The sequence below is a fragment of the Bombus pascuorum genome, chromosome 14, assembly GCF_905332965.1.
Source record: "Bombus pascuorum chromosome 14, iyBomPasc1.1, whole genome shotgun sequence".
Classification (NCBI taxonomy): Eukaryota; Metazoa; Arthropoda; class Insecta; order Hymenoptera; family Apidae; genus Bombus; species Bombus pascuorum.
This window is the reverse complement of record NC_083501.1, coordinates 10000001-10027933: the sequence shown is the minus strand read 5'-3', so window position 1 is coordinate 10027933 and position 27933 is coordinate 10000001. Positions and strand designations below refer to the sequence as shown.

At 42.2% G+C, this 27933-nt stretch overlaps 2 protein-coding genes across 8 annotated transcripts in view; one reads left to right on the top strand and one right to left on the bottom strand.

The window, feature by feature from the left end:
- The window catches only part of LOC132913968 (RNA-binding protein Musashi homolog 2), a 126897-nt gene that overhangs the window by 67455 nt on the left and 31509 nt on the right, over positions 1-27933 (top strand). Inside the window, exon 1 of one of the 7 annotated variants that reach the window (XM_060972672.1) lies at positions 6297-7141. The exons of 5 other annotated variants lie outside the window; for them this stretch is intronic. In XM_060972672.1, the coding sequence (XP_060828655.1) occupies positions 7107-7141 (35 nt within the window). In that variant the 5' untranslated portion in view covers positions 6297-7106. Of the gene's footprint in view, positions 1-6296; positions 7142-27933 lie in introns of those variants that run through there. One more of the 7 variants, XM_060972674.1, reaches the window with a different exon arrangement.
- LOC132913978 (uncharacterized) overlaps positions 24176-27933 on the bottom strand; it is a 52553-nt gene continuing 48795 nt past the window's right edge. The window contains exon 4 of the mRNA XM_060972690.1: positions 24176-24420. Coding sequence (XP_060828673.1) covers positions 24202-24420 — 219 coding nt within the window. The 3' untranslated portion in view covers positions 24176-24201. The remainder of the gene's footprint in view (positions 24421-27933) is intronic.

The following is a 27933-nucleotide window of genomic DNA, read 5'->3' as shown; positions in this document are numbered from 1 at the left end:
TCGAGGGCTTGGGTGAACTAGGGGTTGGGCGTGGTGGATGCAAACAGCGAATGGTAAACAGTAAATCGCGAAATGGCGGCAGGGATAGAAATCGTTCTCGCGCACGCATTCTCGTCACGATGTGCACCGGCTGGCACGGCGCGCCAGACACAAGCCGTACTTTACTACTTACAGCCCCTACCCCTCGTTCCATCCGTTTCCTTCATCCCCCTTCCCCCCATCGAACGCATACTTAACCCATTTCTGCGCGGGATGCCGCAATATCAAGATTTCCTTCGTTTCCTCCCCACTCGTCAATCGATCGGTTTCTCCATCGATCGAATATAAATTATTTTATTTAACACTCGCGACCCGAGAGTCGTGGAAATGACCCCGCTTCTTACAGTTTATAGACCATTGCCATTTTGTTTCGTACTTATAGACCTCTTTCGAGGATAATTTAGCGACCAGGCTAGCCTTTTGTTTCTTTAATTGTCCTTCGTTTTAAACGACATTATACAACGTAATTTAGGAGCGAACCGAGTGCGCTTGTTTTCGCTCGTTTCGTCGAAAAAGCTAGCTTAATCTCATCCCCGCGGCCGAGAACAATGTCCGCCGGAGCCACTGAAGAACGAAATACGAGACGGCCGATAAGATTCTCAGCTTCTCGCGGTAATTGCGATCGCTGTCTTCGAAATGAGCCTGAATGGACGAGTTTTGTTAAATTTCTGCCGACGTGATAAGAAAAGAAGAGCGGCCATCGAAAGAAAAAGGCATGTATCATAGTTGATGGTTGGTCTTTTTCACTCTTTCCGTTTCTAAGTATGTATGCTAGTAAATGATAACGATACCGCACTGTACGGGATCAAGTTGTTACCTAAAGCGGAAGCGCGGAACGTTCCCACGACTGTTATTGTTATTGCAGCCGATTTCCGGAATAAACTGCCAGACCTAGGTGCACGGAAAATTGAACTTTTTTGGGATTAAGGAAACGATAATTCCGTTGTGATAGTCTTCATTATGCACATATATAGTACATATGTCTAAACTAAGAGGATACAAAGGATAGATTAAATTATGTCTATGATCGGCTCAACTGAGATTTTTTCCAGATTTTTGCTCTATAAACTCGTATTCTTATTAAAGTAAGAATGGTACTCGTATGACTACGAGTACATAGTATTGTGTGCAGTCTTAAATTAGTCACGTGAGACATTCTTTCAAAAATTTCGTGTAGCCCACGATTTCATTTTCCCCATTCAACGAGGCATAGGGAAGAAAATATATTCCATAGTTCGTCACGAGGAAATGTCGCTTGAAACTTGTACGAGATGAAATACGATATTCTCCCTTTATGGGACCCTGTAGTCTCAGGGTTTACATAGAACAATGTAATCCCGCATCGTGTTTCTTGGATGAATAACACGTTCCACGCGAATCATGGCTAGTTTCCATACTTAGAAAATCGGGTTAGCGAAATATGTACTCTTATGATCTACAACTTCTTTGTCCTCTTTTCCTCGGCATCACTCTGAAATATCTGAGCTTGTCAATTTTCACTATTAAAACGAAAGTATTACTTCCGTTCGGATCATATACTTTCTAGCGTCCCTATTTTCTCTTGCAGCAGATTCGTCCCTTACTTTTCTCTCGGACGATGTTTTGGCTTCACCAGGGACGAGATGGAAACGCCGTTGGAGCTGGCCAGTTTACGCGCGGCAAGTTACGAAATTTATGGCAACGAGAAATTTATAGATTCAATTTCCGCGATATTTAATCGGGTCGTGTCCGAGCTCCGCTTAAAATTCAAGCAAAGCCTCCCGGTTAATCGTTCCTAGCCATTCGACCGAAGAAACGGTCTGCAACATTCGTGCCAACAACTTTTTTCCTCCTCGTGCAGGTTTAACCATGTATATATTTATTGTCCAAACGTTCGGCCATTTAAACGCTTACGTACAAACTTGCCACGATCTTTGCAAGTAAAAATTACACGGATAGAATGTAACGAATAGTAGAATTTTCTTGATTTTCTTTGACATAAAATAAATTTATCATATATCCAAGGTTGTTACGTACGGATGAGATACGAGCTGTTTTTCGCATGATATGCCGATTAGTAGTATCGAACACACGTTAAAAAGGAAAAAATACGTGTTCGTAAAGGCGATAGAAATATAATGAAGAAATAAAGAGCAACGTTAATTATCCGGAGCGGCGGGCATCGTCGCGATCTCAACGTATCGCGATTTCAAATTACAATATTCACGGTTTGTTTGACATATGCTGTGTATTAAGTATCTACGTTACCATCGATTAACGTCGCGAGTCAATTAGTAAGATTGAATAATTTATTTATCGTAGCATTCGATTAGATTTATGGTGATAAAGATACATGGAAGATTAGTGGATTGACATTAGTTTTTGTCAAATCAAACAATTTAGATGTAATGTATTTCTGTTTTTTAACTTGTTTTTTAACATCCTGTATATCAAGTAGATTGTAGGTTTTTAAGAATTCACGACAACGGGACTTGGTATCGTACTAAGTGTCTTACGATTAGCGTAATTAATCTTTCTTGACTAGTTAAAAATCGATCGTCAAGTTCCTTATCGCGTATTCATGAAAATCGGAACATTCCCGAAGAGAATCGTTGCGAACGAGTACCGCGATTCGGAGCTTTTAACGTCCTCGGGGTATCCGTGGGATAGATACAATTACAACATACTTCGTTAGGTAGATCCGCGATGTTATCTCCCGAAGGAGGATCGTCGACGTGCTGCGTCGTATCGCGCAAATTCAATTTACGTAATAAAATCGCGCGTCCGCGATGTCTCGGTCGAAGTCACGGGAACGAACCGAAGCGTGAGGATAGGTTTCAACCGACGACGCCAGAAGCACTACGACTGTTCTCACCCCAGCTGTCTTGCCTCCCTCGCGAAGCTTCGTGTTACCGGACGAGGAAGTCCGAGAGTACTTCCTGCGTTTTGTCTCGGCCGAACCAGCTAGAAACCGTTTGCTTCGCATCGAACATCGAACTCGTTTGCCGTGTCACGTTTTATATCCTTCTCGGCGATTCTAACTGATAAATAAAAAAATATTCTTGCATTTAATAGACATCACTCGAGTTCTGTCGATATACCTGCGTATTACAACACTCTTCTACTCTTTACAGGAACTTTTCAATTTTTACAGGATACATTTCTTATATACACGTATTCTTACCGTCTTTGAAAGAGAGCTGCTCGAGAGTTTTCACGAGCATTAATCATCGCTAATACCATCGGATAAAACAAGTTGTCGGGGAAGTTGTTCGAAGTATCGCTGCATAAAACATCATGCGCAAAACGATTCTTTAAGTAATTACACGGCCGGAAGTAAGCGAGTTTCGCCGTTTGTACGGAAATGGTATCTACTTCGCGAGATTAAAGTCACGGCGCTGTGTACTTGCGCCATTTAGATATTGCTTGGTTAGAACCCGTATCCGTGTTATTCGAATCATATCGATATTCGTAATATCCAGCCAGGGCTGATACGCGTGCCGAGTATCGAATCGAATGAAAAATGCCGACAATGGGAACAATACCCTTGTTCGATCTTCATTCAGCAACTTTCGAAATAACCTAGATATATCTATATTTTTAAGCGAAAGGAACGGGAACGAAGGTCGAACTTGCCGCTGTTTTCATATTCGATGGCGAACACTCGAACGCCATCGCCTTCCTTGGCTCGATACAAAAATAAAGAATAAAGGGGAGACACGTGTGAATCATCGTACGTGGCAGAGCCGCCTCGCGATAAGATTCACTGGCTGTCTTTTTGTTTTGTGTCTCGATGCGACGTACAGCCGTCAAATAACGTCGGCACATTTACCTTGTGTCGAGGCACGCACGTCCAGAATCTGGCCAGCGATTTGGAGGCCGGCCAGCTAGTCCCAGATCCTGACCTGCCCTCTTGACATTCCACCGTACAATTCTCAAGCAAAGTGGCGGTGACCGAGCGAATGTACGGTACAGGGGATTGGGTTGAAGGCCTGGGAAAAATGCAACGGCAATTACAGTGACAAGTTGGGTATACCGTTCTCGGTATATATACTGTATATATGCGAAAAAGGTTTGGAGCAGGTAATAAAAGTATATAACAGGAAAAGCGTACAGTCGAACTACCCAAGGAACGTATTCAGATATTACTTTTCCAGGTCTTCGCTTTATACTTTGTGTTGATTGTTTATTCGACCGAACGGTACCTTTTACTATATATAGCTTTTACTCTTAGCTGGTTTTATACCCACTAGTGAAACGTGCGTGTTATTCAATTGCATAAGTTGGCTCGTGATATTGCCCGTCTGGTCTGATGCTGATTTCCCCACGTCAAGCCCATCGAGCCCACGTCTCTTTGTGTCAACGCACACGTGTTGAAGAACGCCCAGGCGTTAGCATTCTCGATCGTTTCTTGCGAAAACTTTAACTTCCCCCGTGGTTCGTGAAAACTCACCGACAGTTCTTCCGCAAAAATTTATTGTGCCGCGTCTTCGGAGAAAACGAGCGTGTGAACAATGGCAGTTATTGGCTTAAGACTAGGCGATACAACAATGGAAATTTTACCCGGATACAAACTCCGCATTCCACAAAGCTGCTGGTGAGTTGATTTTCACAAAGGTACAGATTCGAACACGTTTTGAATAGTATCAAAATGAATATCATCGAATTTTTCTGCTTCCATTGACAACTTGTACGCGAACTGTCCCCAGAAATCTAAATCACATTTTCCACATTAACGAAGCAAATTTCGTTAAAAGGTTGATCCCTTTTAAGCTTCATCCACCAGTTTCGCCTGATTCGCTTGATTCGCTTAACTGCAAACCTGAGAGTGCATTTTATACATTTAAAATGGAACCTTTTTGTCGTACAGTTGTTTTTTCTAAACCTGCAGTTTCGCTCGATTCGTTTTAATAGTAAAAGCGCCCAATATAACGTTGGTAATACGATCAACGATTGGCGAGCTTCCTAGGAGAAAGGAAACGCGTGGCACATACGAACGAGCCGTCGAGAGGCAAAGTGTGTCATCAATTAGAATCCTTAATCCTTTCCGTCTCCGGCAATGTGATTCGTTGCACGAACACGAGAGCTCTCGGCGGATGAAGTGGCCCTCGTAACAGGGCTCAGAATCAAGAGAAACACAGTTCTCTCTACGTACAGTGACTGACTCGCCAGTTCGTTTACATACTTCTAACTTCTAGGAAATGCACGTTTATCTTTTTTTTAGATAAATTGGGGATGCGCACATTGTCATTGCTATGTCTAGTGATCGTAAGCGACAATTCTTACTTATGCATATTTCGAAGTTTCTCTATCGAACTTTCTAAATAGTGAATTGTACTAATTAGTAGATACTTACTTTGATTCCTCGTTCCTTTGCAGTTAAGAGGAGGATTAAAAATATGGAAATTATGTTGAATATAGGAAAAGGAAATAAATAGAATGGAATAATATCGTGTTTCAAAGCACACGACAAAAGTAACGAAATTCTGGTTGTCCATCGAGGGGTCTGAGGTCCTTGAATGGCTACCCCAATCGCCTGACTCAATTCCCATTGAGCACCTGTTGGGTCTATTGAAAAAGTCAGTGGTTGATTTTACTGTGGGAAAAGGTGCAACTAAATTATACCATATAGATAGTTGCTTACAAGATTTCCCTTAAGTTTTGTGCTCTTTCCGATAATAAATATCAGTTTATATTTATCAAATATATAGCAAATCAATCGAAATGAATACAAATTCGTGCAGTCTTAAGCAAAGCTAACTCTTCGGTAGATGTTAGCGTTGTTAACAGTAAAGGTAAAAGCGATTGTTTATTTATTCCGTCGCGTTTAGATTACCGATGAATGGATTACCCTTCTCGACAAATCTTGTCAGCGAACTGTGAATAGTTGAAATTTTCTTGCAGCAGTCGAGTAACTTGAAAACCGCGTACGATTCGAAAACCGATATTCGTTGGTAAAAGCAACCGTTTAGTGGAAGTTGAGAAGCATTTAGTGAGCACCACTGCAAAGACTGGACTCCCGGCCGCCACGGAACAGCACGAGGCGTGGAGTCTTTTAGCGAAGGGCAGAGGAATTGCGAACAGGCATTCTGTCTGTGTGCGTGCGCCTGTTTCGTAGTACGCGCCACGGCCGCGTTCGCATAGGGGTGCGCTCGCTTCTCCCTCCAGGTGTCCCAACCTAACCTACCCCTACTTCGCGGTGTATCCCTTGGTTCGGCCAATTCCCCCTTCCCCGTAGTGCTCGTCGTCGGTCCGTGCGGTCGGTTCTCCGTGCTAGAGATCCCTTCGCCTATCCCCTCTCTGTCTGCCACGGGTTTCCCCCACCAATAGGTCGAAGAGACGAGCGCACAGCTGCCACACTGTGAAGTGCGAGGACTGGAGAGACGCGCAGCGACGCCGTTATCGTCTAGCCGGTCGTTTGGACTAACCTACAAAACTGTCGTGGAAAGAAGAAAGGGGGGTCGAGAGAGAAAGAAGGAAAGAAGAAAGCCGACCGTGAGAGAGAGAGGGAGACAGAGAGTGGCCGGCGTGCGTTTCTCGTGTTTTCCGGTTCTCGCGGTGATTCGCATCTTATCAATCGTGGGTGTTGTTACCGCGTTGAAAGCCGATCCTCGACTCGCGCGGCTCGTCGTTCCTGTCATCACGACTCGCCGTTCCTTTCTTTCAGTTACTTCGTATGTGCAGGCAAAAGTCAGCGACAGCCTGTTCGAATACCGGCGTAACAGAGAGACCCTTTGTCTCGAACAGTCGGCTTATTCGAGTTGGCCGGTGTGTGCGGTTTTAATTCGCGAATATTAGCCGGTGCTGGTTGCTGTGTTTTGACGGTACTGTGATTTAGGTACCGAGAGAGGCAGTCCATAACACACGGTCGCGCGTCATCGTGGCCCACCAACGCGACATCCTCGTCGTTTGGTTATATTCGTATCGTCACGACCTTGAACTTGTGCGTCTATATATCGTATCGAGTGGTTGTGTGTGGTTCGTTTAACCTGTGACGTCGAGACGTAGTGCGAGGAGAAGGTACACCGAGAAGAGTCTACCGGTTGAGAACCGAACGACGACAAGGATCCTGGAAGCGACCGCGTCCAATGATGTTTCCCTATACAACATTCCCGGCAGTAGGGTAAGCAAACGACCACTAGTCCTTCGTTTTTCCTTGAGGTTCAAGTCGTTCGACGGCAATCCCCTGTCCGTTTTCTTTTTGTATGTCACATGCGTGCGTGTGTGTGTGCGCGCGCGCGCGTGTGTATGTTCACCGTACGAAAGACCTGCTTTTTCTCTAGCAGCGAATACGCGTCTCGTCCTGCTGCATCTCACACGCTTCAACCATCTCGTGTCCTGGTGTTCGCATTCCTGTTCATGTTCATTTTCATGTTCATGTTCGTGTTCTTTCTCCTGTCCTTGCGTTAACCCTTTCATTCTGGACTGTTTGTTTTCGTCGTGCTCGCCTGTCATGCTCGCTTCGAATCGCTTGATAATGAGCTTCACGTACGTACACGCTGCCTGCGTATTTGATCTTGTGCCCATGCTTTATTTCACGTAGAAAACCGGCCAGAGGAAACAAAAACGTGTGCAACTGGCATCGCGATGTGCGCGGGCGTATGTGTGCGCTCGATGTTGCACGTATATATGTATTTCACGAATGGGAAAGAGATAGGACGCGCGGTCGACTGTGTGCAAACAAGAGACGGGAAACGCCGGACAGAGAAACAGAAAGAGAAAGAGAGATGTATGCATGTTTCTACGGGATAGGAGGTACGCCCGAACTTCGAGCGCGTCGACGCTTTGTCCTTTCCCCCTTTGCTCCTTCTCCCTTTCTCCGTCGCACTTTCGCCCTCCCGTATCTTCCATCCCTGTCTCTCTTTCCCCTCTTGCCTTACTCGCTCGCTCTTTCAGCCCCGATGTGTGTACGGCGTGCAAACGTGTAGATACGCGCGTGTATACCTACAAGGATCGTGGCTGAGCCCTTGCTGGCTGGTTTCAGAGAAATCAATCGTGTGCAAACGAGAATAGCTGCGTTCAGACCGATTCGAAAGTTGACAAAAAAGCTCACGTGTCGAACGACGACATCGGAGATCGTTCCACCATACTGTCTTCTCGCTCGACGGACTGCCGGAGAAAGAGAGAAAAAGACAAACAGCCTGATGGTAAACGACGCAAGGGAGAGATGTAAGAAACGTTGAAGGTTCCATTGAATCACGATTCGGATCTTGTAAATTGCGTTTCGTTTAATCAAGAGGCTCCTTGGTCGTCCAGGCAACGCAACACGCCAATTCGACGCGGCTCGCAAGGGGAAGAAAACAGAAAGCAGGGAAAGGGTGCAGGAAGTAGCGTGACACCGGGGGCCGTTATGCTTGCAGTTAGGTTAGGTGGTTGCGATTCCGATTTTCTTTAACACGGTCGTCATGACGATGAAAAAGCAACCGACTGTGTATTGTGTATTGACATCGCCTCGACGGTAATCGAAAGCGAGGTCCGCGACAACTTTCCAAGCGAATTTCGCCAATTGGAATGGATAATTGGTAATTAAGCTCTCGTTACGTTTCGCAATAAAATTGCCTGCATCGAATAATCGCTGATTTGCCATCGACAACTACGCGGCAATAAAATTTGTCAGCTTTTTTTTTTTACTATACAGGAGCTTCGTAAAAATATCTATTGATACTTCCTAGCGTATTGACGTCGACGGTAAATAGGATTACATAAATTTGTGTACGTCACGTAGTATTACCGTTTTTAATACTTTTATCGGAAAAGCATGACTAATTGCGTATGGCTGTATTTAGCTATGTTCCATAATTAAACCTCGGTACAAACTGTCGTATCGTATGTTTGGACACGATACAAGTATGAACGAATTTGTTCTCGTTTTCTTAAATTACTTTAAAGGTATCGCCTTCTCGAGATTTCTGAAAATGCCAACGACAATGACAGTCTTTAAATTCCTCTCTTTTGTTGTTGATGCTACAAAAACTCAGGATAATTGTTAGTACATAAGTACATAATAAGAAAGATATTCCTATGAGCCCGTGGAAGGAAAACGAGATGAACAGCTGCATTTGCGCAAGCAAGGCGAGAAAAATCAAGCGAGGTCGTAAATTAACGTGTTAAGTGACGATACTCATTGATCTAGCCGTACGTATTGTTGTACGTGGCCCGCATGCATGCAGACACCTGTGTCAATTTTCCATAATTAATTTCCATCATTGTTAGTAGCGCAACAATGTGTCATTGAAGAACTGGTTCTTCCGTGCTATCATCGTTTGTCTTTGAACAAGGCTCCAGGTCCTCATCTCTCAAAACATCTGCAATTACATATGTACTTGTTTTGCTTCTCAAACATGTAATCTTTAATTCCTGGTCAATTTTATGACCTCGCTGTATCGCCCCTATCGTACCAGATGGATACATATGCACATGTCCTTGTATATATATTGTACATGATTCAAATGATGTATACGTTGCATCACGCTGGACTAAAGAGCCAACTATGTCACTCTATTTGTATTCTCTCATTAACAACTAAAACAGTTCACGTTTATTCGGTTGCGGTCTTATAAGGATAAATTTTGTTTTACGGATTGTTCAGTCTTTCGCTCTCTTTCTCTTTGAGAAGTATAATTGGCTTTATAGAAGTATAATTTTCAAAAGATATGCGTTCAAGAATCATCCTTGGTGGAGTAGAGCGGTAGAAAACGAAACTTTTTAGTTTACGGCAGGAGGAAACGCGGTTACTGACGTACATGGCTAAAGTTTTAATTGAAACGTAAGCCTGACTGTTCTCTCCTATTGTTTCAATGAGTCATAAACAGTGGTACCATGAAAAAAGTGGTATCTACTTGCGTATCTGATGCTGCATGCACAAATATTAATTATTGGAATTTCTCTTATGTTAACACAAAGACTCGAATGAACACGAACAATATCGCATCAAACAATGTAAATTATCGCATTATTCGTGACTCGTGCAAAAGGTTAAGGGTAAAAGGCAAATGCGTAGTCAAATTATCCAAGTGACGCAAAAGCTACTCAGTGAGGCTTCATTAGGAACTGCAACCCCGGCGTATCGCATTCATCGAGTATTTGTAACGTTCATTCGACAAATCGTCGTGCATCGAATCGTCGATCCTCTGGAATGTCAACATTTTTGTGACGGAATTCGAACCGTGAATATCTCGTAATTAATTAACGCGGTCCCCGCTCGCTTGTGCTTGTAGGAAAATATATAATCATTAGTTGTTACAAATGGTAAGCCAATAAATTCTTGCGCAAGAATCGGTTTAATGTTATTGGGAGGGAGGAATTGAAAGTATTGAACCGCAGATATTTCTGCATATCCGAATTTTTCTGAATACGACTGAAGGAATCGAACTTGAGCAAAAATTTTGATTGCTTTATGATTAAACTGGAGGAAAACTATTAAACGCAAAGCTTAGTAACTCTTTAAAGTAACTCTTTTAAGATTAGTTGAGAAATCAATCAAATTCTCCTAAAAGTATAAATACTAAGGCAAGATATATTTTTAAAATTTTGAAAAAAATAGAAAAAGATGCTATACATGGAAGCAGGTGTAGATATGTGCGAAGTTTGAAAGGTATCGGAGATCGAGCTTAAATAGTCTCTGCACGGTTTTTCACTTTCATTTCTCTTGCCACGCAATTCCCGGACGCGATTCTCTGGCAGAAAGCCCATGATAAACGCAGACGGAGAGCCAGCGAGCCGTCGTTTGTTTCTCGATGGAAAGCGTGGCTTGTAATTAGTTTGGACGATAGGTCGGCCGGTTACCGAGAAGCACGAAACACGCAATTGGTTTTGCTAGAACGGAGAAAGAGAAGAGCGAGTCCGGGCTGCGCGGCGCAGCCAGATGGAAGCTTCGGGACGAAACAGAGAGGAACGATGAGAGGGATCGAGTCACGTGTTTTCTTCGACCAGTGGATATCCGTCATTGTGCACTTGTGCAGTCGATAACCAGCGCGGCTGGCTACGATCCGCGAATGTTGTGTCAATAAATGTCCGTCACTGACATCGTCAGATGCTTTTAAACCGGGTCTGGCAATCGCCACGACTGCTCGATTATTTGCCTCGCTGGAGTATCGCGCTCGAGGTGCTTTCGATGTCACTGCTGTTCACTTCTGTTGTGACTCCCACACCGGCCCCGATAAATATCGGGAAATTTTTCTTTGCTTCTCTCGGTCTTTAAAAGACACCGTCGGCTCGTGTCTCCGAGTGCTTCGCTCTTTCAATCTTTTGCGCACCGTCCATCGATCTCGCTTTGTGTCTCTAGAGATTCTTATTTAGACTGTTTGTACGGACTCTTCCAGAAAGTTGTGGTATTGAAATAATGATTCTATAAGGAAGCCGAAACGTGCATTGAAACGAATGGAAGTCATATCGAACGTTGTGAGCTGTAATTGTAATGTGTCGTCAATGCTGTAAGCAGAGACAGTCGATATTTGACCGATGAAAAAGTCGTGTAACTTCGAAACGAGTAAATGGACACATATCTATTGGAACTTTCTTGCTAGTTTTGATAAGTAATATATACCGAAGTTTGGCGCCAGCTGTCTGAGACTCTATATATTAGAGTCAATATACACTTGGTGAATGAAAAAACAATGTGTATCTAACTTCTAGAAACATCGATTGATTTCGGTTTGATTGAAAGAATACACGATAACGCAGCGGGTTGAAGATCCTTCGTGATGTCGGCGATCAATCCTGGCATGGAGTATTTTTCGGTTTCCTATATACGATATCTTGATCAGAGCAACGTTCGATACGTAAGATATAGAGCTAGTTGGTCGTGGAACCGGGACCTCGTGTGCTTAAAAAAGTAACCTAGCAAAGAGAGAGGAATCGGCCAACCACCGGTGGTATCCAGAGACAAAGACCTCGGTCGATGCACGTGGTAGCACTATCGGGCTTCTCTTTCTCCTTTGGCTTCCCTCTTTCTCCCGCCCCCTCCTCTGTATTCCCTTCTTCCTTCCTTCTCTCCTGTTCCTTTTCTCCTACCCCTTCTGTGTCTCTTTCCCTCTGTTCGTAATTCTCTTCTGATCTACAACCTCTACGAGTGAGCTCGATTCGACTCCGAGAACTTCCCTTCGCGATATATACCGGGTGCATCCGCCATTCGACCAATCGACCAATCGAGAGGGAATAAATCGTCGTCAGTTCGCTCGAGAAATTTTATCGCCCGATTTATTGATCCGCGAACGAGAGGTATTCAATTAGAGCCATTCGCGGCTAGTTCTGTCCGTGATTAAATTATTTTCGTTTTATTAAATCGCGATATTAAATATCGTTAATTTGCGCAACTTTAATTAAAGTACTGTTCAAAGTAGGCGAAATGTCATACAAATTTGACCTTCTTTGGTGATGTTCGTAGGCGACGGATGTAAATGTCTGATACGTAGGAGTAGATCGTAGGTATTATTCCAGAAATTAATGTTCCCCCATGGAAAAGTAAAATTCACAGCTTTGACGAGAATAGAGGATACTATTACGGATATAAACGCTGCGTCCGTAATGTTGAATAGAAACAAGGAAACAAAGCGGATGCAATTTAAAGTCCGATTTAGTGCCACACCTCGTAGATCGACTCTCTTTCTCCTTCGTTCTCGTACAGAGCTCACTTACAATCGATTTTTCACGAAATGTCCGCTTTCACTCAACACGTCCAAGTCTATACATACACGTTCACTCTAATAAAGTGGAAGTTAGACAGGTTCTCCGAAGAAGCAGATAAAAGATCTTCACAGTATATTGAAAGATATGAGAGCCTCCATAAAATATGTTTTACATTCGCAAAATTGGAGAAACTATGCTGGATTAAGTTACATTAACACGATAAGAATGCATTCGTTATATTTTTTATATGCGATCGTCATACAAAACCTATAACTTTCTGCACCTTTTAATAACCGCAATTTGAATATCGGAATCGCCACAAACTTTTCGATTGTTCGCTGTTTAGCGTTTCAACCCTACAAAGAAATAAAATTCTCCGTAGAAATTAAATTTCTACTACGTACGCACGGCCGAGATAAAGATCAAGAATGTCGAAAGCAAATTATGGTAGACGGAACACGCACTCGTCGCCGTTCGCTCGTTGGACCGAGACGGTTCACTTTTCTCTTTTATTGGCGAACTAGCGCGCTTTCGGTTCGACTTCTGCTCGATAATCGAACTGAACCGAATCGAATACCGGGATCGCGCTCCAAAGATTTATTCGTTACAATAGCGTAGGTTTCCGTTTGTTCGAGTCACTCACCCGGAAAAACGTTATTTCTGTGTAACCGGTGGATATACGTTCGCAGCTACAAGTTCGTCCAAAAGTTCTCGTTAAAAATTCACGTTGCACGCAATTTTCCAACATACGCGAGAAAAATCTCGACGGAAGTCGTACAAGGAAAAAGAGCTTTTTGTTTCTCTGTGTCTACGCACGCGTCCGTAAGATGCTGCTTTCGCGCCAGACTTCAGGTCAGAAATAAAGCAGCCTTGGACGATCACTAATTTTACGGCCTAAATTAACACGCGGTCCGCGACAAGTAACCAGAACTGTACACTCCATACTTCGATGGTCCATTAATGATTTTGTCGTGGCGTTTTTTGGCATCACCGAAATCGTTTCACGGTCTCATTGGCAGTGACTTTACCGAAGGCGTGGATTCACTCTGGTTTAGGTCGGAAGTCACGGTAAATTTTAACTTTCTTTCAGTAGCCAAGAAAGTATTTCGTGCTGTCGAAAGAACGACTTCAAAATTCCCAAATACGTATCAGCGATTATTCGTGAAGCAATCGAGGAATTTTCGTTTACATAGCACGTTTCTTGTAATCGAATTGAACATGCAACCTTGAATATCGTGGTTTAGTGGGATCAGATGTATCGATTTAAATCGTTACGACGACAATGACTTGCGTAACGCAGCTCGGTAACGTGACTCGATCGAAATGCTTTTCAAGCATCGACTTACCAGATTCGTTTCACCTTCGTACAGTGTTATACGTACATACGATCTGGGTCTTCCTGTAGTCTCGTGCGCAGTAACTTGTATACCTCAAAACCAGATTTCTTTCGATCTGAAACAATTACTCGTTAAGAAGTCTGAATTGATACATTGGACTCATACTCGAAAGGAGTAAGATCATTACATTCGTGTCCGCCAGTCTCTCTGAAGAACTTCGTTGCTCGACTGACTCGTCGGTATTTTCTTTCTTTCTTTGGTTCTTTCATCTCGTTCGCGAGTCACGATCGCTCTTCGTCTCTCGAAAAGCGTTGGCGTTTGATACTTGAAAGCCATCGAAAAAAGGCGAGCGAGTTGCGTTTTCGACTCGCGTCGATGCAAGTCCCGGTACTCATGCGATGAAAATCGTGTGCCTGATGGATTTCGATGAACGTCCCTCGAAAGCGCAAAGTAATGCTTTTTAGAATTTTCTTTCTTTTTCTTTCTCCCTCCATCTTCCCTTTATCCGCTCTTTTTCCTTTTTTTCCCTGTTTAACTGTGTCACGATGCATTTGCATCACTGCTACATGCAATCGAGCATCGAAAACCGGAGCTGAATGCAAGATGCAACACATCGCTTGGAACATCGTTTCGAGAAATGCTTTCTCCGAAAACGAAAAATGCGGCTCAAGCGATCGATTCATGCGACTTCGACGATGAAACGTGACATCGAGCAGCTCTTAAAAAACGCAACTTCGAGCTCCTACCGTCTAATTGATTCTACGTAATGGAATTCCGTCGAAGACCGAACGATCGAGGCTTTGTAGTCTTTGCTCGAGTTAAAGTTCCTGTGCCTGGTTAATGAAGACTGGCCAGACAAATTAATAATGCAATCTTAAGATAAGAGCACGGCTTATGATGGCGCATTTAAAAAGGTTAGGGTCGAGTCTTATCTGAAAAGTAGTTTTTTTTAATTACTACGAGGCAGTCTCTGGTTATTTTGTTTCGGTCCTCGTAAATGCGGCTCGATGGTAATTGGTTTAATACAATATTGTATAATTAACGATCGTTACGAGTTCAGACTTTTCCGCAACAATAAACGGGTGTTCGTTGGATCGAAAATTGTATACATGCTTAGTACTAAATTATGAATTGTAAAACGGTGGAGATTGAAGTAACTTTGTGAATAAGCGAACAGAATATAAAAAATACCCGAAATGAATGGCGTGGGTAAATTCGACGGTATAAAGATTAAGTGAAAAACGCTTGTTCTCTCGTATGTGCATTGGGTCCGTAGGTCAAGTTATCCGTGGTTGGTGCTCCAACACAAACCTATTTGTCGTAAATCAAATTTCGTCGGGAAAACTCGCCGTTCTTTCAGGTTAAGCGGGCTCCCGTATCCAAAGTTGAGACAGCCACTGTTGATGTGTAAATTTATATACCACCTCTCTACTTTGTTCCGTCTAGCGTCGAAATTAATTTACTCTTTTTCAAACACAAACGTGTTTATGAATGCACCTCCGTTAACGCGATCATAAAAATAGGGCATGCGAATTTTTGTCATTTATAAATGGGGGCAAAGTGATCGACATCTAGTTTCGTTAATTCTAGTTGCCTTGATTAAACGTATTAAAACTCGTCTCATTATTTATAAAAATAAAATTCGTGCGAATTCCCATTGTTAATCTTATTTTCTACAATTTGTCGTACTATCTTGATTTTCTTACGGCCATCGAGTCTCTATAATTACCGAATACGGAAAGAGCGTCGTCTCTTTCACTTTCGTCGCATATGTAAGACCATAGTGGAATCGCAAATTTTTTAGCCTGGCGCTGGTAATATTTGTCGGCGTTCCCCTTCGTCCGAGATTTTCTTTATAGTTGGCTTAGAATCCGTGGGCCGTGGTGCACACTAACAAAGCCGAACGAACGAGGAAACATTTTACTGTCGAATCCTTCCGTTACGTTCGCTCGAACGCTATCGACTCACCAGTTTCATAATTGGAAGAAAATTTCGTAACAACCGTTCTCTCTGTACTCGATGCTATGAAATTCAATTATCGACGTTCATAAATTACGAGCTTGGAATGCTGGGTATGACTTTTATATTCTGTTTTCCTTTCCGTTCGTTCTCATTCACGTATCGTTGGATTATTTTCTTAGCAGGATGCGTACAAATCTCGATAATTTTCTGCTGTATCTTATGATTTTTGGTCGTCGTTTTTCGGAACATAAGAAAATGATCTGCCAGTTCTTGTTTTCCTTTCTGAGAAAGGAAAGTATCTGAAACAGAATTGCGGTCGATACCGTTTCCGTTCATAAAGAAATCATTGATGCGTTGCAGATGGAAAAAGTTTTAGTTGAAATCTATCCGTGCATTTCGCAGTAAAAAGCGTCGATGTTTTAGGGATAACGATACGATTAACTGCGCGCGCGACGGTAAATTCTTTTTACGCGGTCGCTTACGAAAGCCTGCGAACGCGCGCCATTTTCGAAATACACGTTTCACGGCGGCGCTGTGGTACATTGCTGCGTTCAATTTAAATTCATCGTGCACTCGCTCAGGCGTTATTAAAGCCGTCGGCATAAATTTCGGCAGAATTGGCGGCGGAATCTAATAAACGTCAGATGGTTATCGGCCTGATGAAATATCAAATCAAATTCGATGACTATCGCTGGCGGTGTAGCTAATGAACGTTAAGAATAACATACGAGGGTGCAAGGTAAAGAATTTCGTTCTATCCATAAACTCCTGTAACGTATAAATAGATGGAGTGTAGGAATGTATAAATGGACGACGTCAATCTTATTTTAGCGTGTAGGTACGCTCGTACTTGAAAAATCAATAAGACAGGATTTATAATCGACTACACCGATCTGACTACTTAACGCACGCGTTACCGCCAAAAAATGTGACTTCTATAAATATATTTTGTTACAACATCCGAACATCTGTTGGTAATGCGATGAGGTAACGCGTACCATGTACCTTAGCTTCTTTGGTGAACTACGTTTACCATGTAGTGTTCGGTTGAGAAGAAGTCTCTAACGTGCATGATAAAGCAGATAGTTCACAATACTTTGTGAACCCTACTATTCTATGAATCCTAGTATAGAGTTTTCATCCAAGGCGTTTTCCTTTAGCTAGCCTCATTGACTTTATTGACTGCCATCACAAAAGGCTGATATTACAATTGGTTGATCGACAGATCAATCTGCCTTCCATTTAAAATTCTTTCCCACTCTAAACTTCTTCTTGACTCTAAAATTGCATTTCTTTTATTAATATTTGCGAACATTTCATCGAGGTATTAAACACCAAGATATCGCCAAACGCGCCATCTCCAACGTGTCTAGCCATCTAGATCAGAGTGCAGTCAATCCTCTTTCGGATTGGAGCGATTCTACCCTACGTAATCTCGCCTCCTTTTCATCGTCCGCGAGTTTCATTGTCACGACCGGCTGCTCTCGGCGAGTACATACACTCCCACACTGGTGGAAATGTTGCTCTCCGAGTACCTAAGTACCTACACGAGGAGAGTCGCGGCGCGATGCGACTTCTATCCTTAGCCTCCTCGTTCGGACAGACGAGGTTGCGAGGCCTCTTCGAGCAGCCGGTAGGCGCCAAGGCCGAGCATTCCTTCACCTCGCCCGATTTTTACTCTTTTCTTTATTTTCTCTCCTCTCTTGCCGCGATCTCCCGTCGATTATCCCCTCGTCTCCCTCTCCTTGCGATTCCTCTCAAGGGGCCCGATGCCCCTTGTCCACTAACCTCTTTCTCTTTCTATCTCTCTACCTGCGGTTTTCTCATTTGTTTAGCGTCTCACGCTGTCCTGTCTGTCTCCGCTTTCTGCCGGCTCATGCAACCAGTACCTAGAAGAAGAATGGGACTCTGCGAAGTCCTTTCAAATACTGTACGCATGCTCGATACGCCTTTAGTGCCATTTCTTTTCTCTAGTTCGCTACATAACTGTCTATATTTGCTGTATCGCGTGGTTTAGGTCAGCTGAGAAGCGGATAGTTATTTTAAACATGGCGCGGTTTGAAGCGGCCGGACGAGCAATTTCGATGACGCGGTTATTGGCTGGTTTGGAATTTGATATAATTCGCGTCACAATAAGTTCATATCGCGTTTAATTAATTGACTAGCTCGTTATCAGATTACTTGGTAACGAGTTTGTATAACGGAGCAACGGTAACGTAACCGAGTTACATCGTTGTTAGTTACGTTAACGACTCTTAATACTTGGGCGTTTGTTGGTTCTCGCGATATACGTGCAATTTTTACAACGAGAAAGTTGTTAAAATCGATTTAAAATTGAAATGGGATCGTTTACGCGATGAAAGTGGAGTGCAATGAGAATTAAATTAGCGGTTAAGCGTAAACCGCTTCGTTTACCAGGTCACTGTCTCTTCTGGCAAACGAGGCACGACCGGCAGTTATGTTATTTAAGAAAGCATATGATTTCAGTCGATGTTGAGTTCGTCTTCGTCTATCATGTCACACATGAGCCGCACACAACTATGCTGATCTATTCTATAAATAAAAAATCGTACCTTCTAACTGTATCTTTGGAATTTACTTCTTTCCTGCGATAAGTAAACTTACGGAGGTGAATGATCATTAAATATTTACAAAAATATAAGTTGGATGCTACCAATCAAAAGTTTGCAACTATTACATGTTTCTTATATTTACTTGACGAAAGATTTTGTCGAAGTAAACGATACTGTCATTGATATTTGCAGCATTAATTTAATAATAGTTGTAGCACGTGAATGTAGGTATAAGCCCAAGTTTTCATTCAGTGGTATCTGTAGCGTTATGTGCTCGAAAGAGACCCGTGAGTTTCAAGTAGTTTTCAACCGAAACAAGAAGTTTATTTGGTTAGACTTCTCTTTTCTTTCGTAGTCGGGCCACGATCGTACTGTTTTTCCACGAATCGCATTCGCACAGTGGTCGAAACATCCACAGAGGAATAACACGTATTTGTGGTGTACTTATTCCCGTGGAACACGAGAAAGCACACCACGCCCTTTTTAAGTGGCATGCCTCTCTTTTGCCAGACGCGCGCCGATGGTGTATACCAGATCCGCGATATAAACTCTTCTGAAGTGCTCCCTTCTAGCGGCAAGCGCGACAGAGAGAGGGAAACCAGCAAGGATTTTATTACGTACTTCAGCGAAAGTTCTTTCCGAGCAGTAGCGAGGTGAAAATGAAAAGAATAGCGACCGCGATCGAGAGACACACCGTAGTAGCTGCTGCATCGACTACTTTCCTATCGTTTGAATTGGGAGAGAATATCCGATAATGCGAACAGAAGAGACGTATTAATCAAACTCGCTGATGTTCCTCCTAAGAATCACGTTGACTATTGTACAGCGAACATAAACACTTGCTCTGTGCGTTCGCGTGACGATAAACGCTACACGATTAAACCAGCGACAGCCTGGAACGTGCGTATCTCGATCAACAAGTGTTAATCCGTTTAGAAAAAAGATTGGAACGGTTTTTGCTGTTCCGGATGCGATTAATTAACGGGACGAGGTAACGAGTTTGCGATTTTTCAACGGAAATTAAAGTTCGCCGTTGTTTCTAATGGAATGTTCGCGGGAATTGAACCGATTCACCACACGTGCGTGTTACTTTTGCGTATCAAACTTTTCAAATTCTTTGCGGTTTTAATGAAGTAATGATTTAACGCGTTTGCTGATATTCACGCATGATTTAATACGTTGCATCCTCTTAACCTCTTAGGTACGACTGAATTTTGCGCCGGGCTGTTTCTTTGTAAGGTAGAGTTTGACGCGAATTACGCGTGAACGATACACCACTGAATGTGGGACGGATAATGCTGTTTTCACGCAAGCACATTGGAACGAAGTTTTTGATAACTAAATTATAATTTTTCTTAAAACTGTGATGCATATACTTTAACTTTAATAATTTATTTTAATAATTAATAATATAATTGAGTATGATATATTTTAAAACACAATACGACATGTAAACTCACGTCACAATTTTTACACTCGTAGCGCGATAGTGTCTGTCAAATTGCTCTTAATTTTCTATTTTGAAGCGACATTTTAAGGTTGAAGATTCTAAAAAATTATAAGGATAAGGATCGACATGTTAAAAAGAGCATCTTATAATGGTATATTTATTTTAACGAAAAGCAACAATTGATACCTGACACTGGCATATCAAAAACAAAGACCATATATTGTCTGTATATTGTTAACACTGTTATAAAATGTTGTGGGGGCAAAAAAAAGTGTGAAGCAAGACAAATGAAAAAGATCAGACGGTTCAAACGGTAAGCGAATGAGTCAGTGGAGTGAGCCACTATAGTGGCGCGTCGTAATATAAGATGACATCCTCGAAAGTCACTATAGTAGTGTATCGTACCTGAGAGGTTAACCGTTTGGGTCCCAAACAACGCGATCACGCAATTTTTATTGAATAAAACTTGAAATATTTATAAATTAATAGTACGCATATATAATAATATAGATGTATTTTATAAAGTAACAAATGTGACGAGCGCTATTGTATCGTTTGTTTCTCTTCGCAATCGATTAAAATAAGCGTTATCGCGTTGTTCAGGATTTTTCGGCCCTGTTCTTTCAATGACCCCTGGGACTCAAACGGTTAATTATCTGAAACTTAACTACCTGACTCTCGTTGGTAGAGGTCATAGACGCAACTATTGCGTCTTCGCTTTTACGAATTTTAATGAAACCATTTGAAAAAACGAACTGAGTTTAAGCAATCGAAATGGAAATAGATATTAAAATAGATATGATAAACTGAAGATATCTGAGACGAAATAGATAAGTTCCTGGGAGGGAATAGTTACGATATTATTTTTCTTATTAGCGACATTTTTCAGTCTTTTATTTTTCTACATTACTAAAACATTTCAACTAAGAACTATTACTAGATTAGACAGAGATCATTGGTCTGCGTGAGACACTGTTGCAACCATGCGATTGAGGTTACATTTTGCCGCGAGAAGGTAAGCAGAAGAGAAAGAAAGAGCATAAACGAGGCATGTTCGGTCGCGAACAGTGGCGTCGATTCACTTTCCCGCTTCGGCGAGCGAGTTCGTTTTCTTTCCTTTTCGCTCTCGCTTTCGCGCACCGTCAGTTGCTGTACGCTGTACGGTATAGCAGGTCTGAGAGCCAACCTTTAAATTGCTCACTAAAAGGGCCTTTCGAAATGGACGGAAAAAGGGAACACGAACGTTCCTCTTTTTCTATCCTTCCTTCCTTCCTTTCTATTTGTCCATGCGAAACCTCGCTGACATCTTTCGATCTCTTTCTTCATTTGTCGACTTTCGATCCGTTATACTTGCATTCTGTCACTCGTTTATAGCCTCGGTCGATGAAGACAATAGAATGGACGGAAAAACGGTACTTGCATTATTGAGAAAGCAGTTAGCAACTTTCATCGCGTAGGACAGACGTGACGATTCGAGGAAAAGACGAAATAGCAACCTTAGTATCTCTTTGTTTCTTTCAATAATTTGTTATTCTCTAAGAAAGATATCACAAAGTTACTCTGGATCTTACTTTGGTGTGCGAATATTTTTATTTCCGTTACGATATTTACATTCGTGCGAAGCGTGAAATACCGAAGCTTCAAACTTGCTCGCAAATTCATCGCACAACCACAACATTTGGATTTGCTTACGTAATTGAATTTTCCTAATCTCCAAATCATATTCTAACATAGTCTCCCTGTACACCATTATATTACAACAATACACATTACCATTCAACCCGGTCGAATCGATTCAATACGGAATAATTGTCGTTGTTAATCCGCGTTCAACCTGATGAAATCGATTCGATACAAAATGGTCGTGAATGTGTTAATTAATCGATGACGATTGCCCGATACGTCCGATCGAGTGGAAAAATAGTATCCTGAAAGCTTGATTGCAGGCCATCTGCAGAGAAGACAGAGAAGGCACAGGCGGACAGGCAGGAGGCAGGCTTGTTGCAGCGGCCTCTCCAGCCAAGGCTATTGTCCGTGGCTGAATGAGCTCTTTGTCCAGGCACATGCTGCCCTCGACGACGATGTCGGAGGTAACGCAGGCCTGGTCCAGGCTGCAACCTCGTGGAAGGGTCCACTTGCTGAACCGCGTTGAACGATCCAAACACGCTGTCTAATGTATAGCTCTGATGTATGACCTCGTGCAGGGACGAGTAACAGCTGTCGCTAACCTACCTACCTACCTTCCTACCTTCCTCCGCATTAAGGGAGCCTCTCTTAATCGCTTTGTACGGGCTATCACCTGGCCTGACCTTCATAGAGTCATTATCTAACCCTGTTATATATTCGTTACATCGGAAATAAGCCATAGTCCTGCGATGGTCGGTTGTGTTTCCAATGACACACTTCCAAACCTTGTTTCCAACTTGTTTGCGAAGTGTCGACTAATACCTTTCTTTGTACCGTTAATGCCGAAGAAGCCTACGCGTATACCTGTACTTTTAACGAAGAAACGGTATTTTACCCCTGCTTATCGATTTCCCTAATGGGCAAAAAGAATTTTAGCGATGTCGTTAAGAATGCATCGTGCAAGAAACCAGGAAACTCGGAATATAATCGCGTTCTTATTTGGAATAAAATGATAGCGGACGAAATCGCGTAACGCTTTGGATTTTATCCAAATTGCACGCGACGACGAGCGTTTTATTCGTGTAAAGCACACGATCGTTTGTTAGTATGCTAGTTACAAAGTGCTGGAAATTATCCAAAACTAATTCGAAGTAGCACGCTATACCCCGCTGAACGGGGAGAGATCATAGATCGAGGTCTGGATTGTATTATCGTTGCGAAATTATCTGGTTATTAGAAACGTTCGCGGTGTGTGCGAACGATTTAACCCGTCTATGGGACATCGATATCGAGAATAGACGAGCCCGCCATTCCGGTCAATGTTCATTCGAACGTATTTCTCCACGTGTTACGTAATTTTCGACCGGGATAGAGCCTCGTATCTCTCGGTGTCCGCTAATCTGTCTTAGTCACGCTCGATTCGAGAACCGAGCGTGAATTATCGTTTGGAAATTGCTGGATTTAATTGCTTAATACGTGACAATTTTTGTTTCCACATAATACGAATCATCAGAAGCTTCTGTAAATAAAAAATTAAACATTAGTAAGGACAAGTCAATTTCAATTAAATCGGTTTCGGTTTCGATCCTCTAAAACGTAAATACGATATAATTTATTTTTAACGATGATGAGTGAAAATATAGGAAATTCTAAATAAAGAAAGTGTCGCGTCCAAGAGATTGGTAATTCCAAACGACAGATTTAACTGGTTCTTCTCCATGTAACTGATTAAAGTGAGTTTACGGAGGAAGTGAATATGAATGACGTGGGTCTGCGCGATACGCATTGCTTGATTGACATTCATTGACTAGCTTTCTCTTTCCTTATCAAATCGTCCTTATTGGATCCGTGAGAAATGTCTGTCGTTTGTGAGGTCTAATTCATCTAACGTATCGATATATTCCAACGAAAATTAAAATTGTCTAGCCTTCTCGAGACTGTATAGAAATGTTGAAGTGACGTGAATAATGCATACTCGCGCAGCAAGAATTATGCAGCAAGAAAAATTTCAACAGCAGACCGAATCTCCCATAACGAAACGGAATAGAATACTGAAACTCTGGAACTTTGTAACGAGAATCGCGAAAAACGAGAGGATATTACTGTCTTTGTGTATACGCCGAGCATAGTTGGAAGTGTCGAGAATTTTCATCGAAGCATCGTTTCACGGTACAGCTCTTTATAATCTCGTAGTGGAACGTGCAACAGCTGCCTACCTACGTTGGATAGCTACCATCGGACATCAAAAGAGGGTTGCTCGCTTCTCGCTTTCTACAAACTACCACACACCTGGCGTACCAGCTACGCGGTCCTCTTCCGCATGGATACAGCGTGTACGCTTCTTTCGCGTGGAAAAAGTTGGCCTATATCTTAAAAAAAATATTATTTCCTTCTAGCCAACTCATACGTCAACTTATAAAACATGATATCTTAGCATTCTTCGCTCGTAAAATTATACTTCTTTTCTTTTCTACTGCCTTGCAACAAGCTGGATTTCATGATGTAACAGAATAGATGCGTTAGGTTTACATTTAGTTGAACGTAAGTTCGAAAGGAGAAATTATTTATTAGTATTTGAAAAAATAATTCGAACGCGATACAAGGTTTTCTATTCCGTAACCTTTAGCCGTGGTAAAAGCATGGTAAAATAATCGTGACCCTTTTCTTCCATTATAGCTAGCGTTTCCTCTGGGCTAGGTGGTGCAGTTTCGTCCTCGCCGATTTGATCGGTTTCATTTCCGTCCGCGTCCAGCATAGGCTCGTTTCTCATTAACCGGTACCGATTGTCCAAGTGAATCGCCGGCTTCAACTTGTGCCGTTTGATTATCTGAAAACGAAGGAACCATATTAAAGGTTATACTATGTCGGCGTCACTTTCTGACAACGTATGTGTAAAGCTATGGTTACAATGAATGTGTGTTCTGCTCCGATGAACTGCTGTTTTGACGAATGAAACGCCCAGAGATCAAAATGTATGCATACATGCGTAAGAATCTATATGGAGTGTCTGAAGATATGTGAGGATGTTTATAGAGATTGTAGACATCAAAGCGGTGTAAAAGGTTCGCGTATAAAAATGTCCTTGAGCTGACGTATCTTTCTCCTTATTTTGTACTTTACTTACTCACGCTTCGTCTTTCACATTCTGTTAACAACAACCGAAGTCCTATCCATATTCTATGTTACTTATTTAGATTTTTATCTCGAAGTAAAATGAAATAGCATATAACTTGAAAAATGTGCCCGAGCCGACATCGTAGTCCAATTCCTTTCATCTTTTTATCTACAAACATTTTCTACATATTCTTTGATATTCTCTATGCATATTTATTTTGTTCCGATATATTCATCGAAATAACTGATCATCAAAACACTCTTTCGCTATAACCGTAGTCTAAAATACACGCCCAACGATCGTTGTTAGAAAGAAGGGAGAAAGCGATAGAACTAAGAAAGAGGAGATGCACGAAGCAATAGAGTGGAGGTTATCCAAACATCTCTCATGCAACGAAACGATAGCAAAGTGTCAGGAACGAGTGTAGTAGTTGACCAAGTTGATCTCGATGTTCGGGAGGGTACAAAGGAAAGAAGCTTTCGCGGATATGCCAGCCTTCATCCAGCGATGTAAGAGTTTTTCGGTAGAGATGTCTCGACTGCGCAGCAACTATCGGATAGAAGTCAACGTCAAACAGCAACGTCGCTGAAAATCCATACTGCGTCGCTCGCAATAAGCTGCTTACTCCGTGCCATCGCCCCTCTGTAAACCCTCAGCCCCAGTCCCGTTAGGAACTTTGTCGTTGCCATTGTCAATATTAAACCAAGCCCTGTGTTTCTCGCCGTTCTGCTGCACAACGCGTTTCTCGAATAATCATCCAGCCTGCATGATTGTTTCATGCTCGCTGGAAAAATGCTCGAGTCACCAGAATTGCGCAAAAGACGGTGCAACTTTCTATCACCAGGAAATTGTGTGTCTTTTTAAAATTTATTTGCGGTCAATATCACCGAGGGAATGCTTTTAGTAAATTCGACGGTATTATATCATGGTATAAGGATCAATAAGAAAGGAAAAGAATTTTATTTCGGAATGATGGCCTTTGATATCAACTGCAGAAGTAGTATCGTTCGCGGTGCAACGATATTGAAATAAAAGGTCCAGTTGTTCTTCCTATTGATCGACGCTCGATTCGCGATTCTAATGATCGTAGATCTCGTAGGGTGACGCGACACCGTCTGCGTGACGGCAATTATAATTACAAGTGCGCGTCCATAGTCATCGAGCCTTAATTAATTCCAGTTTCATTCCTCTGCTGAAACATACATTGAAAATTCAACAGCCATCCTGGCAATTTTTTTCGACGACGAGAAAACGGAGAAAATCTGAAGGAATCATTTTTGCCATAGCTCGAATTCGAAAATCTGTTACTTTGTTTGGAACGACGCGAGAGGATGTGGAGGTAATATAGCGATTTTAAAGAATTTCGACGATCCGACGAAGCGAGGATTTCGCCCTCGATGGTTTTGTCTTACGCGTTCTTTGTGCTTACCTGGCTGCTGTTCTTTGCTGAGGCTTGAATGCGGCAGGGACGAAGAATGCCAAATAATGGCGGCGCCATCGTTCGAATTGGCGGCGAAGGAGGGGATTTCGTGAATTAATCCGCCGCCAACCGAGTCGCCTTTTACCTTTGGGACGAGTGATTTTCGACAAATTATGTAACCATCTCTCTATTTGTCGTGCCTCTAAATAATGATTTTCAAATTACAGAAACGACTCTTTCATTTATCACACAAAGTTTCATTGTACGTTGCAACGATAGAAATTAGAATAAAGAATTAATTAATGGAAACACGCGCACAGAGATGCGATTAAGGTCTGACGTTACAATGTGAACCGTTTAATTTTAATTCAACGCAAACTGGACTGGCAAATCGCAAATTAGACGTGACTAATTCAGAAGACTAATGCGTAGAATTTCAGTTGAAATTCTACGTGTTCTCCACGAGGAATTATGCCATAAAACGCGAGTTCGGAGCGTGAAAAAACATTACCGGTGAAAACTAAATCGTGCGACGCTACGACAAGTTTAATTATGCTCGTTGCACTGTGCTTGATTTTAAAACGATTATTTGCGTAGCTCATACCGCGAGAAAGTATACCAACAAATGGTGATCGATCGTTATTGTTAGCAGGTTGTACACGTATGTAACTTGAATCTATTCCAAATGCATTTTGAATATCCCTGAAACTGCAAACAATGGCTGTTCTGTTTTATCGTGTTCTACCTAAAAAACTTTCTTTGCCCTGCGTTTTTCAAACTTTCGTTATCGAAAAACCGTAATTCGTTAAAAATCTACGTGGAACCATGTCGAAAGCGGTGATCTAATGAAACGATACATTGTATTCGCGATACAGTTAGCGATCGATCGATCGATCGGCCGCATACTGACTTTGCTGCCGATTAAGCGGTGAAAAAGTTTGTGTGAAAACATAATAGATCTCGAGTGGGGCGGAAAGAGGAAGGGGAGGAAAGGAGAGATAGAAGGGGGAAAGAGAGAGAGAGAAAGCAGTGCTTTGTGCAACCTGAAAATCAAATTATCTCGTTAGAAGCCGCAAAGCGGAGATTCCAAAGAGAGAGGAAACCTTTGGAAACTACCCTCGTAAGCCAAATGCCTGACCCGAATTCACGGGTCTTCCTCGCTCGTTTACGATGCATCCTTTTTTCCTTCCTTTTTCTTCTATGGCTTCCAAAGCGCGTGATATTCTAAATCGTTCGAACACCTGCGTCCGCCGATTCGTCCGTAAACAGAGAAACCTTGCTCGGCATTGTTACGAACAGCGGAATATTAGGCGAAACGCGAACGAAAAGCTAATCAGATTGCGGATGTTCGTGTATACGTGGAAAAATCGAACGTAGAAAATGTATGTAATACGCAGGATTGTACGGAATATCCAGAGTACAGCGTATTAGTTATAATATTTGGATTCAATCTCTCTAGTGGAAACGTTATGATAATCTGAATCTGCGCGGATATTCACAGTTTATTAATCGCAATTCTAATAACATACTTCAATCCCGTTTTCCAACTACGTCAGAGAATTTACTTGCTTCAGCAGAGAAGATTGGTTAATTCGAATTTCGAAATGGAAAGGTATAGATCGTCTGAGAGAGAGAGAGAGAGAGATTTATTAAAGTTCTGAATTTTTACAATTAAGTTCTCGAACTATGCACGTGGTCGTGCTCAAGAAATTATTATACACACGCTGTACTCGCATTCTGCTTGCACCATGTTTCTAAATTATCAAGAAAAGCGGTGAAAATTAAAAGATGTAACCTCCTGGGGC